General features: G+C 41.9%; 1 protein-coding gene across 1 annotated transcript in view; it reads right to left on the bottom strand.

The window, feature by feature from the left end:
* CYP2U1 (cytochrome P450 family 2 subfamily U member 1) overlaps positions 1-14,425 on the bottom strand; it is a 50,744-nt gene that overhangs the window by 18,466 nt on the left and 17,853 nt on the right. Inside the window, exon 2 of the mRNA XM_075860507.1 lies at positions 1,051-1,686. Coding sequence (XP_075716622.1) covers positions 1,051-1,686 — 636 coding nt within the window. The remainder of the gene's footprint in view (positions 1-1,050; positions 1,687-14,425) is intronic.

Raw genomic sequence — 14,425 nt, 5'->3', positions numbered from 1 at the left:
TCCTCACGCATACATTAAAACGGGACCACAACGCATTGTTAACAGGGCCTCATCTGTGTGTAGTGTAAAGGTCCTCTTACACCGGCCAATTTTGACAGAGCCAACTCGTTGATCGGCGCTCGTTTGCTCCAGTCACAAGGAGCTATGTATGGGAATGATCACACGTCCCCATACATTATCATGTCAACAGCGCGTCTCCGTTTACACAGGGAGATGTGCTGCCGACAACGATAATATTTTAGGTTTTATAAAACTATAAGATCAGCAGATGAACGCGCGTTTGCTCGTTCATCTGCTGATCGCTGCCGTTTACACAACGAGCGTTCTATGAACGATCGTTTACCCGATAATTTGCCGTGTAATAGGGCCTTTACTATCCGCTCTCACCTATGCTTCCAGAAGTACAATAGAGTGGTCATTAAAAACTCCACCCTCTAATGATAATGAGATTACTCTGCTAATCATGTCTGTATATACAGCAAAGCTGACAAGTGAGCTACAGACCAGAGGAAACATCAGCTCAGTATGTATTCTCTAGGGCTCATTATGAACACTGGAATATTTCAAGATTTATTTCTTATGTGGATAGTCACCTATAAAAAAGCCACCAACATTATTTTTTTTTAATAATAATTAAAGAAAACATTTCTGATCACACATCCCCTTTAAGAAAAAAGGTTTCAAGAGGTTTCATTAAAGGGGTTTTCCGGGATTTTTAAAAATCAGCGACAGGGGATGGTATAAAATAATAAACTATCAGTTCCTACAGCGCTGGGGCCCTTTTTCCCGCCGCTCTGATGAACGGTGCATGACCGCTACAGCCAATCGTTTGCCTCAACGAACACGTTTACGTAAATGTCAATATCCCTACTGAGGCGAATGGCTGCAGCCAAATGTGACCGCTGGGGGAGCTTCCGAGACCGGAAAACAGGGCCCCAGCACTGGAGGGGGGGGGGGGGACGGACACTTCAGGGGGTGAGTATCTGATAGTTTACTTTATACCATCCCCTGTCGACGAAGTTCATGGTTAACTCCTTTAATAACACTTACCTTGTACATCTGGGTGAAGGCACATATACAAGAGAGACCAAAGAAGTGTGTTTGCAGTTGTATCTGTTCCTGCAATGAAGAGATCACCAATAATATAGAACAAATACTCTGTGTTGAAGCTACTCTCTAGTTGAGTTCTCTGCTCTTCATCTATGTGAAGGAGGTACATGTCAATAAAATCCCTGGGGTTCTCTGGGTCTAGGGAAACCTTGTGCTCCTCTATTATCCTCTTCAGAAATACTGTGATGTCAATAACAATTTGTCTTAGCTCTTTGAATGGTCCAAATGGAAGATAGTACATCCAAGAGCAAAGGTTAGAGAGGACGGCTTCACTGTTGACACTGATTTCCAGTCCGCGGGACATCAGTCTCAGCATGTTCTTGAATTTCTCATCATCATAGTCAAAACGTTTGCCAAAACATATGGAACAGATGACATTGGAAACTGCGTTGTTGATGATCTGAAAGGGGCTAAAGCCTTTATTACCAAACTTCAACATTTCCGCCTTAACGTATTTGAACTCTTCAATAATTATGGGTTCCAGGCTTAGTTTTCCAAGGCCAAAGTGCCTTAAAGTAGAATGGGAAAATCTTCTTTGCTGTCTCCATATAGGACCATATGTTGCAAAAACTATACCTGAAAAACAAAATAAGGAGCAGCGTCAGGCTATGTTCATACAAAATCTTTTTGTCTACGTTAGACAAAGTAGTCTGTGACGGATGCCCTAACAGCGGCATCCGTCACCAATAGTCTCTCTGCACACATAGCGTAATTGCTGCATATTGTCTGGCCGGATTTGTGGGCGGAAAATCCAAAGCAAATTACAGTAGCAGTAAAGTGGGAGGAGATTGAAAGGCTATGTACACCTTTGCAAGGCTAATATATATATATATATATATATATATATAATGAGTATCAGTGTGTTTGGTGCAACTTTACAAATACTTTTTATTAAAGATTATTTATTTATTTTTAGATACAGCTGCTCTGTATTCTTTATACAGAGCAGCTGTATCTGGCGCTATTCACTGAAAGGGTTCAGTGACAGCGGGACCTGTGTTGACACACAAGATCCACCTGTAAACTATCACATCTAAGTTACCCTGTGGCCCGTCCGTGCAGTATTTAGTGACCGTAAATACTAACCGGTCGAGTGCATGAGGCCTAAGACAGTGTAGATCCTTCTGCTGTTCATTCATTTTCTATTAAAATAATCTGCTGCTGCTTTGGAAGAGGACAGTCCAGCTCTGAAGGGCAAACTACATGAAAAACAAGAATATTATTGTATCCAGTATCTGTGGCATCTAATCTATTTGATAAGAAAGTCTTCCATTGCAGCAATTCCATTCGAGGGTATTCCAGCAGCTTGGACTTTGTCAGGAAATCACTGAGAAAAACAACTGAAAATATAGGAGAACGTGGCTGCAAAATAAGACACCACAACCAGCAACAAGGCAGAACAAGCCACAAAAGTGATGTGCTCTCAGCCCCTTTTCTGCTCTTCTTATGGACTTCCCAGGGTACTCCAGCTTTGGAAAAGCTCACCATGGTAGAAGTTTAACGTACACCTCTGATGGATGCCATACAGTGGAATGTCACACATAGGCTCCCGTTTCAAAATCTAGTTGCAGATTCCAGACGGGGACTAATGCGCGTGGCTCTCTCCATTATGTTCTCTGGGAGTAATGGAAACAGCTGAGCAGCGGTTGCAGCCAACAGCCGCCTCTCCAGGAGAATCATGGGTTCCTCGATATAGGCTTAGATCCCATTTTTCCTTCTCCCAGGAGCAATCTATAAAGAATATCCCAGATCTCTGACCTATTTTGAAGAGAAGGGACAAAGAGCAGATAGTACTTGTATGTGGGAATTCACATTAAATGTGGCGTCAATATTATCTTTAATTACTTTGTGTTGACACATTTACAGTTTACAAAACAGATCTGATGACTATGGATAACTTACTACCTGGTGACCCATGCTAAATAGAAAATGTAAATCTTATCCACATCATGCAAGCCTCTGTATTTCTGTGTCCCGGACAAGAAGGATTACACACGAGTTGCCTCCAGAGCCTCTCCAGGATTCTCATGTGTTTGGTTTGCATGAAATGAGTAAATAGAACCATGAATCCTGGCCCAGTTTCATTAAATTAACAACAGTGGTGTGAGGGTTTATTTTTTTACTAGAGTTGTAGTTTTTATTGGTATTATTTAAAGTGGCATATACCATATAATGTACTGGGAACCTGAAAGAAAACTCTTGTGGAATTGGGAAAAAAAAAAAAACGAAGCTATTATCGAGTCATTTCCTTCACATTACGTTATTGCACTGCGTAAGATGCATATGCTGGGAAAAACTCCTGACGTATACATTAAACGTAGGTGTTGACAGATGCTCTAACTGTGGCATCCGTCACCATAGTGTGTGTGTATATATAAAAAAAAAAAATAAAAAAAAACACGACACATACGTCACCAAAAAGCTCACATGCTAAAACAACTAAAAATACCACACAGTATCATCGATAAACCGACGTATACCAGCCAGACAGCGCTTAAAGATGCTCTGTCACCAGATTCTCAAATCCCTATCTCCTATTGCATGTGATCGGCGCTGCAATGTAGATAACTTAAAAAAAAAACAAAAAACAAAAACACGTTACTGTTAAGTTATGAGCTTTTTTTATATATATGCAAATGAGGTTTGAAATGGACAACTGGGCGTGTATTGTGTTTTTAACTGGGCGTGTTTACGTGTATGACGCTGACCAATCAGTGACCAGTGAGCATCATACACTCCTCTACATTGATTTACACAGCAGCGATGTGCAGCCACATAAACAGAGATTAACGTTACTGCAGTGTCCTGATAATGAATACACATGAAATCCAGCCTGGACGTCATGTGTATTCAGAATCCTGACACTTCTGACTCTTTTCTGTGAGACTCCGGCAAGGGAAGCGAAATCTCGAGAGATTACGAGGTAAACGAGATTTCGTTTCTCTTGCTGGAAATCTCAAAGAAAAGATTCAGAAGTGTCAGGATTCTGAATACACATGACGTCCAGGCTGGATTGTCATGTGTATTCATTATCAGGACACTTGATTAACGTTAATCTCTGTTTATGTGGCTGCACATCGCTGCTGTGTAAATAAATGTAGAGGAGTGTATGACGCTGACTGGTCACTGATTGGTCAGCGTCATACACGTAAACACGCCCAGTTAAAAACAGAATACACGCCCAGTTAAAAACACAATACAGTTGGACAGAACGAAAAAAAAACGCCCAGTTGTCCATTTCAAACTATATATATATATATATATATATATATATAAATAAAATAGCTCATAACTTGGCCAAAAATGAACGTTTTTAAAAAAAAACAAAAACGTTACGGTTATCTACATTGCAGCGCCGATCACATGCAATAGGAGATCTGGATTTGAGACTCTGGTGACAGAGCCTCTTTAAGGGTATGTTCACACGCAGTGACTAAAAAAAAAAGGTCTGAAAATACGGAGCGGTTTTCAGGCGAAAATAGCTCCTGACTGAAGTTTTTTGTAGCAACTCGCTTTTTTCACGGCGTATTTTACAGCCGTTTTTGGAGAGTTTTTTCAATGGGGGTCAATGAAAAACGCCTCCAAAAACGTCCTGCACTTCTTTTGACGAGCCGTCATTCTACGCGCCGTATTTTGACAGCGAGGAGTGTATGACGATGACCAATCAGCGTCATACACTTCTCATTGTTCCTGTGTGATTGTGCAGTGAAAGAAGCTTGGCTGGAACAATGAGGTGTATGACGCCGATTGGTCACCGATTGGTAAAAAGTAAAAACACGCCCAGTTGTCTATTAAGAAACTAATTAGCATAAATCTAAAATTGTTTATAACTTGGTCAAAAATTATCGTTTTTCAAAATACAAACCACTGCTGTTATCTACATTACAGCGCCGATCACATTATGTAGGAGATAGGGCACTTATATCTGGTGACAGAGCCTCTTTAACTAGGTTAACTTTTCAAAAACTTTAAAAAGGAATCTCTACTCGACAGCGCCACCATAACGGGGAAACCCAAGCATTACACAGCACCCATACTTCTCAATGGGCTGTCCATGTAATGTAGGACTGGTCCTCTAGAGCGAGATATGCACTTTGTAACCACCCTGCCAAGAGACTAGGATGCTTAACAGAGGACCCCAGTCTATTAACTTTAGAACGCCTATCAGGGTACATGAAAAGGATTTTCTATACTAGACAACCCCTGCCATTGTTTATAGCAGTGGTGTACAATGTGTGGCTATCCATCAGTTCCAAAACTACAACCTCCAGAATGCAATGAAAGCCTTTGGCTGGCAGGGCATGCTGGGAGTTTTAGATTTCTAACAGACGTAGGGTAACATGTTGTAAACCACTGGTCTGTAGTATTGTGACCACTATTATTCAACTTATTTATTAATGATCTAGAGGATGGGATTAATAGCACTATTTTTACAGTTGACACCAAGCTATGTAGTATTGTTCAGGCTATAGAAGGGGTTTGTAAATTGCAAGCAGATTTGAATACACTAAGTATTTGGGCATCCACTTAGAAAATGAAGTTTAATGTAGATAAATGTAAAGTTATGCATCTGGGTGCCAACAATCTGCATGCATCATATGTCCTAGGGAGAGCTACACTGAGGGAGTCACTTGTTGAGAAGGATCTGGGTGTACTTGTAAATCATATACAACCAATTTGTACACATGAAGCGCTAATGGGCTATCTAAAAAAAAACAAAAAAAAACTATCTGGTATAGTATATCAGGTAATACAGTGGATTACGTCTTGATTTTTAAGCAATTTGTAAATAGAGATAGCCTCAAAAATATATAACCAAGTGTGACTTGGTGTTTTTGACTAAGAATGCAGAAAACCTATAGAGAGAGTAGTCAAAAAACTGATGCAAATATAACAAGTAAATAGAAATACATTTTATTAACAGATAGATACAAACAAGATTAAAAATTATGAGTCATACAATGTTAAAAAATGGCGTCAACCGATTATGGGACACAGAATGATGCATATAGGGTACAAATGACAAAGTACTAGGAAATAGGATGACAGCATGGGATGTACTGGTTATGCCTGATATGCAACCAGAAGATTAATATAAGGTGCCCTTTGCCAGTGGTGGTATGTTAATGAGGCTAGTGTGCTCTGAAAAAAAAGTATAAATGCAAAGCACTAATGAAGGGATAAATGGATGCAGGCCAGGGCATATAGAAAACACCAGTACATTAGTACAATGTAAGACACATTCATGCGAGACGAGGGTGCTGTTTTAACCATCCAAGATTGTGTACCATCGATATGGAGTAATGAAGTACATACCCAGATAAGGGAGTGATCCAACATACAGGAGACGCCAGACCCGACGCGCGTGTCGGCAGATGCCTTCGTCTGGGGGTCTATCATAGTAAATCATAAACTAAATAACAGCATGCAGTGTCAATCAGCTGCTTCAAAGGCCAGCAAGATATTGTCGTGTATTAAAAGAGGCATGGACTCGCGGGACAGGGATATAATATTACCACTTTACAAAGCATTAGTGAGGCCTCATCTAGAATATGCAGTCCAGTTCTGGGCTCCAGTTCATAGAAAGGATGCCCTGGAGTTGGAAAAAATACAAAGAAGAGCAACAAAGCTAATTAGGGGCATGGAGAATTTAAGTTATGAGGAAAGATTAAAAGAATTCAGCCTTGAAAACACGGCTAAGGGGGGGATGTGATTAACTTTATATAAATATATTAACCCCTTAGTGACCAGCCCATTTTAGGCCCTAATGACCAAGCTATTTTATTCGTTTTTCTATAGTCGCATTCAAAGAGCAATAACTTTTTAATTTTTTAGTCTACATAGCTGTATGAGGACTTGTTTTTTGCGGGATTAGTTGTACTTTTTAATAGCACCATTTTTGTGTACATATTTTTTTATTAACTTTTATTAACTTTTTTTGGGGGGGGGGGAATTATAAAAAACAACATGAAATTCCGCCATTGTTCTAGGAGTTTTTAAATGGACGCCGTTCACTGTGCGACGTAAATAACATGTTACCTTTATTCTATGGGTCGGTACGATTACGGCGATACCACATATGTAGAGCTTTTTTATGTTTTACGACTTTTGCACAATAAAAACACTTTTGAACTAAAATTATTTGTTTTTGCATCGTCGCTTTCCAAGAGCCGTAACTTTATTTTTCCATCAATGTTGTGATTTTTTGGGCTTGTTTTCTGCGGGACGAGACGTAGTTTTGATTGGTACTGTTTTGGGGTGCATGGCACTTATTGATTCATTTTTATTATGACTTTTTGGGGGGCAATGAAAAAAATAGCAATTTCGCCATTGTTTTTTGCATTTTTTTTTTTTTACGGTGTTCAACTTGCGGTTTAAATTACATATTAACTTTATTAATGGAGTCATTACGGTCGCGGCGATACCATATGTGTGTACCTTTATTTTTTACACTTTTACTAAATAAAACCACTTTTTATGGAAAAAAATTGATTTATTTTTTTACTGTAATTTTTTATTATTAATCTTTATTTCACATTTATTATTTATTTCACTAGTCCCACTAGGGGACTTTACTATGCGATCTTCAGATCGCTGCTATAATGCTTTGGTATACTTCGTATACCAGAGCATTATTGCCTGTCAGTGTAAATCTGACAGGCAATCTGTTAGGAAGTGCCTCTGGCGCGTCCTAACAGGCATATGTCCAGGGCAGACCTGGGGGCTTTTCTCAAGCCCCCGGCTGCCATGACACCCCATCGGAGACCCGCGATTGCATTTGCAGGCTGCCGATGGGTGACAGAGGGAGCGCACACCCTCTGTAAACAAGTAAACAAGTAAAATGCCGCGGTCGCTATGGACGGCAGCATTTAACGGGTTAAACGGCCCCGACAGCTGAGCCCCTGCTCCAGCCTGCACGGGAATAAGAGTCAGCCTTGCCTAAGGCCCCTTAGTGACTCACGTGAAAAGGCGTATTGGTGGTCACTAAGGGGTTAAAAGGCAAATACAAAAAATATGATGAAATCCTGTTCCATGTAAAACCCCCTCAAAAAACAAGGGGGCACTCCCGCCGTCTGGAGAAAGTAGGAATTAGACCTACCGGTAATTGTATTTCCAGGAATCCATAATGACAGCACCACAGGAGGTTGCCCTATTGACCTCTATAGGGACGGGAAGACAGAGAGGTTAAAAGGCCCCTCCCACCACTCACTTGCCAGTGTTTTTCAATTACTACACCAGGATGGATGCAACCCCATTTTATTTCTAGGGATAATAACTGACATGTTACTTGCACAAATCAGAATTTCAATAAAGGGAGGGAATGTAAGGGTGCTGTCATGATGGACTCCTGGAAATACAATTACTGGTAGGTCTAATTCTTACTTTCCAGTACATCACTCATGACAGCACCACAGGAGCAATACCAAATTATAATGCTCAGGGCGGGACTACGGATTGGAGGACTTTCCATCAAAAACTTAAATCAGTATCTGACAGAACATCTAGCCTATAGTGTTTGCAAAACGTATGATGGCTTGACCAGGTGGCAGCTCTGCAGATTTGGTTCATAGAGGCTTCGCTTATTTCTGCCCAGGATACCGAAACTGCCCTCGTTGAATGGGCTTTAATGCCTTGTGGGGCAAATAGTCCTTGGGACTTGGGGTCTTCTTGTATGGTAGTTTTTACCCATCTCATTAGAGAGCCTTTTGAGGCCCTCTTTCCTTTATTCTTTCCCCGAAACAGGACAAATAGATTTTTATCTGGTCTCCAGGAGGAGGTTCTATCCAGATACTGAAGAATTGTTCACCTGACATCCAGGCAATGGAATTTTTCTTCTTGTTGGTCTTTAGGATCTGGACAAAAGGAAGGAAGAATTATTTTTGGCCTCTGTGGAAGGGAGTAGATACTTTCGGAATAAAGGAAGGATCTAGCTTTAGAATGATCTGGTTTTCTTGAACTTTTAGGTAGAGTTCTATGACCGATAGAGATTGATTTCTCCAATCCTTCTTGCTGATGTGACTAAGAATGCAGTCTTTAGAGTTTAAAAAAAATGCATACTAATTGTGTCGAGCGGCTCAAAGGGGGTAATCGCAAAGAGCCGTTAACACTACATTCAAATCCTAGGTGGGTACGGATTTCTTTAGGGAAGGTTTCAATTTAGAAACTGCTTGAGGGAATCTTCTGATCTACCTATGTTCAGCTAAAGGAGTATTGAAAAAATTACTTAAAGGGAATGTGTCGCTAGAAATTTTTTTTTTTTCCAGTTAAACAGTATATAAGGGATTACACATTGTTTTAATTTTTTCACAAGTCAAGAAATATTAGAAATTAGATTCTAATTTATAACATTTCCATGTGCTGGTCACTAGAGGGAGCAATTCCCAAAATTGCAGCATTGCAATGCGGTAAAGCAACCTCATTGCTTTATGCTGCAAATTTGGGGTAGACACACTCGCTCTCGTGTCCTCACACAATCCTCCCTCCCTTATCCTGGCTAGTGCCAGGAGAAGGAGGGGGTTGAATCTTCAAACTTCCTACACTGTGTGCCGCCATTTTCTGAGCGAATGCACAGTGTAGGAGGATAAGATACAGTGCAAATCACACAGTATAACACGAACATAATACACAAAAACATAAACTTGCCTGCTCCTGCGGCCGCTGCCGCTCCTATACCTTGCGTGTTCGCTGTGGACCGGAAGTTGTCAACTTACTGTCCGGCCGCGGCTTCCAGTCCACATAAAAATGGCACCGGATTTCGCTCTGCCGAAGACCTTCCGTTTGGTCTGTGTGGGAGCGGCGCGTGCGCCGTTCTCACACAGACGGCATACGCTATAGTGAATGGAACGGCTCCCGTTCGCATTCTCTATGGGGATGTATGTGCCGTATTCCACCTCTGTATGTGTCGTTAATCAACACCGAGATGAAAAAAAAAAAAAAAAAATGGCAGCCCCCATAGAGAAGTAAAAGTGAGAAAAAAGTAAAACACAAAACCACAAATAAATGAAATTTATTTTAATAACATACTAAAAGCAAGATTATGTAAAAAAAAAAAATTTTTCGCACGACACCTTCCCTTTAAGGCCGAGATCTGCACTTTTAGGGTACTAGGGCCAAGCCCTTTTTTTGAATCCAGATTGCAAGAAATCTAGGATCTTCGCGATGTTGGGAAGAAAGGGGTCTGGTCTCGGATCTCCATACCAGCAACAGAATTTCTTCCAAATTTTTTGATCAATTTGCGAGGTAACTTCTTTATGGCTTAATAAGATAGTTGAAATTACCTCGTCTGACAAACCGTAGTTTCTCAAGATCTGCCTTTCAGGATCCAGGCTGACAATTTCAGAGTTTTTTTTCCCTTGAAAAAATAAGGGACCCTGGGAGAGAAGATTCTTCTTGACTGGGAGCATGATAGGATCCTCCAATGCTAGGTACTTTAGGATTGGGAACCAGCTTCTTTTTGGCCAATAGGGAAGAATGATGAGGAGTTTTGTCAAATCTTCCTGGATTTTTCTTAATACGACTGGTATTAGAGGAAATGGAGGAAAGGCATAGGCCAGATCCATGTCCCAGGGTTGGGATAATGCATCTACCCCCAATGGGTTGTCTTTGATATTTAGGGAGAAGAATGTCTTTGCTTGAGAGTTTTTCCTCGTGGCAAATAGATGTATTTGGGGATAACCCCACCTCCTGGTTAAGGACAGAAAAATTTCCCTATTCAGGGACCATTCTCCAGGGACCCCCTTGCTTATGTTGTTTGGGCAAAGCCACCAGTGGAGAGAAGATTTCACAGTTTCGGAAATCTTAATTCTTGAATTCAAGGAGTCCTGTTTTCGATCCCACTGTTATAGGATCAGATTTTCTAAGGGTCTGGAGTGAAACGGACTCCATGGAATGGATTAGATGCAAGACGACATCAATCCAAAGATCCACATTCCTTCTCTTATGGAACAGGTGCTCTTTCCCCAAAATTTTCTCACTTCTGTCAGTAGAAGTAGTTGTTTCTCCCTTGGGAGGAAGGAATGTTGAAGGGAGGAGTCTAGCAGTACTCCTAAGACCTTCTGTTTTTGGGGAGGAAGACTTGACTTCTCGAAGTTGATTATCCATCCCAATTCCTGTAGTAGGGAAAGAACCTGTATCAAATGGCTGTTTAGGATAGACGGAGTATCTGCTGTCAGCAGAAAATAGTCTAGCTATGGGATAATCACTGTGCTTTGACTTAAGAAAGCCATAATCTCTGCCATAATCTTTGTAAAAATTCTGGGGGCGGAGGAAATGCCGAAGGGGAGACAGACAAATTTCGAAGTGGAGAACGGAAGGACGGTTCTGAATCGCGAATCTGAGGAATCTCTGGTAAGCGGGGTGGATAGGGACGTGATTGATCGATTTAAAGGATGCGTACTTACAAATTGACGCTTCTTCCCTTATTAGGGCCTGTTCACATCACCGCTCGCTTTCCTTTCCGGGGTTCCGGAAAGTGAAACCACAGCTTCCGTTTCAGTCACCATTGATCTCAATGGTGACGGAAACATCGCTAATGGTTTCCGTTTGTCACCATCCCGGCAGGTTTCCGGTTTTCCGACAGAATAGCTGAGTCGAATGCGCTATTGATTCCGTCAGAAAACCGGAATGGTGACGAACGGAAACCATTAGCGATGTTTCCGTCACCATTGATATCAATGGTGACTGAAACGGAAGCTGTGGTTTCACTTTCACTTTCCGTTCACCCGACGGAAACCTCCGACGGAACCCCGGAATGGAAAGCGAATGGTGATGTGAACAGGCCCTTAGAGGGATAGTTTATCTGATAGACTCCATTTTGAACTTGCGATATTTCACCCATCTGTTCAATAGATTCAGGTTGATTATCGTCCTGTAAGAACCATTTGGTTTCTTGACCAAAAAGATTTTCGAATAGTGGCCCTTGAATCTTTCGCTGTAGGGAAGTGGAGTAATTGCTTTTAATTGTAGCAGTTTTTGGATGTCCAAGATAAGGATCTGATGAAGATCTCTAGATCGGTTGTAAAGGATTTGCCTGACACAGCTTCTGTGTCGACGCCCGTGCTTAATCAGCCTGCATCTGTTCCTAGGTCTGCTAGAGTGACTCGATCTGCTACCACTCAGGCTGGTAGGCTGAGGAGTGGGAGAACCTATGACAGCCTGGCCAGACGGTTCTAGCTCCCGCCCTTGGTCTATTTATACCTTCATTTGCTGCTTGTCCTTTGCCTTTGATTCTCTTGTTTCCTGGCTCTGCTGTTCCTGCTATTACCATTGACCTCTGCTTCATATTGACCCTGGCTTGTATGACTATTCTCCTGCTCTGCTTTTGCTACCGCGTACTCTCTTGGTTTGACTTGGCTCGTTCACTACTCTGTTGCTCACGGTGTTGCCGTGGGCAACTGCCCCACTTCCCTTTGCTTCTGTGTACCCTTGTCTTGTGTGGTCTGTCGTGCACATATTGACCGTCGCCCAGTTGTACGCCGTCGCCTAGGACGGGCCGTGCGAGTAGGCAGGGACTGAGTGGCGGGTAGATTAGGGCTCACTTGTCCGTCTCCCTACCCCGACATTACATCGGTACTTGGTTATTAGATACTTCTCTGGAAGAGTGGAGGAGAATTCTAGTTTGTATCCTTCTTCTATAATCTGTAGAACCCAAGGGTTCTGGGTTATTCTGGTCCAGTTGGACTAAAAATGTAGCAGTCTTCCCCCTACCCTCTTGGCGTCATTGCTTTGAGGGCTGAACTGAGTTATTGGGGTTGAGGAGATATCCTCGACCCCTACCCCCCTTGGGGTAACTCCAGCGACCGGTTTTTCCTTTCCCTCTGTAAGGTTGCTTCTCTCTGTTGGCGAAACTTACGAAACTGAGGGATTTTTTGGTTTCTCTTCTGGAAACCCCTTTTTCCTATCCGTTGCGCTCTCCAGCATGTTATCCAGGAGCGGACCAAACATGAGATCCTGTAAATGGGATAGAACAGTTTGTTTTTAGATTTAGTGTCTCCTGACCACATCTTGAGCCATAATGCTCTTCTAGCAGCACTTGAGAGAGCCCCATTCCTGGAAGCAAATCGAATGGATTCAGCCGATGGGTCTACCAAGAATCCGGTTGCCATCTTTAGTAGGGGTAAAGATTCGAATAGATCTCTCATTTTCATCATTAAATGAGTCTCTAGCTGGTTTAACCATATAAACATCGATCTTGCTACAGATGTGGCCGCAATATTCGTAGAGATTAAAGCGGATGAAGATTCCAAAGCTCTTTTCAGCAGCCCATCTGCCTTCCGGTCCATGGGGTCCTTTAACGGAGAGGAATCTTCGAAAGGGATTGCGTTTTTTTTTTAGCAACCCTAGTTACTGGAACATCCACTCTTGGTATCTCATCCTAAGGTTTCGTGTCTTCTGGATCAAAGAGAAGTCTGTTTTTAAATTCTCGAGATTGAGTTTTTTTTCTGAATCCTCCCATTCCATCGTTACCATTTTCTTGAGATTCTCATTTACCGGAAATATCTTTGTTTTCCTCTCCGTCAGGCACCCAAACATCTCATCCTGGATGGTATGGGGTTGGACTTCTTCGGGAATAGCCATGGTTTCCCGTATTGCCTGGATTAAAGTATCGGACATCTCTGAAGAGAAGAATTTTTTTTTCTCCTGAGTAGATGAGGTTGAAGGCAAGAGTTCCTCTCCATCTTCTAACTCCCCCTCTGATAAGTAATAACACTCCTGCTCAGAGTCAGACCCCTGAGATGGCGGGCACAATTTTTGTTCCACTTCAGTGCATGGCCTTTTTGCCCGGGAGTGTGACAGAGTTTGAGGAGGGGCGAGGGAGGCGACCGACTGACTCACTTCCTCACGAATCATAGCCCTAAGTTCAGACATAAACAACGTTTTTTCCTCTTTTAGTAGTTTTGCAATACAGTCTTGACAACTGTTTCTTATGCGACTCTACCAGTTTTTTCCCACAAGTCGCACATTTTTTAACTTTCTTTTTAGGCTCAGTTTGTCTCGGAGAGGAATCTTTATCCTAGGGAAAACAAAAGGCAGGTAAAGTATGGTGTACTTACATACGGAGTCGCAACCCTTACCTTAAGGGTGAGACTCACATGACCGTGGGACAGATCTGGAATTCCGTCAGAACGAGATAGTTCCATCACCGCAACAGTCAAATGCAATATCGAATTCAACAAGATATATGCTTTAAGGCTGTGTGTGTGTATATATATAAAAATATATAATTCCACGTTAGAGGTATTAGCTCTAACTACATACCTGTGCGGGTCCATTAAATGCGGGCGTTATGAATTTCCCGCCTTCCAAAATGGCCGCG

Source organism: Rhinoderma darwinii, chromosome 1 (assembly GCF_050947455.1).
Source record: "Rhinoderma darwinii isolate aRhiDar2 chromosome 1, aRhiDar2.hap1, whole genome shotgun sequence".
NCBI classification, from domain to species: Eukaryota; Metazoa; Chordata; class Amphibia; order Anura; family Rhinodermatidae; genus Rhinoderma; species Rhinoderma darwinii.
Note: the sequence above shows the minus strand (reverse complement) of the source record. Positions and strands in the feature narration are given on the sequence as shown.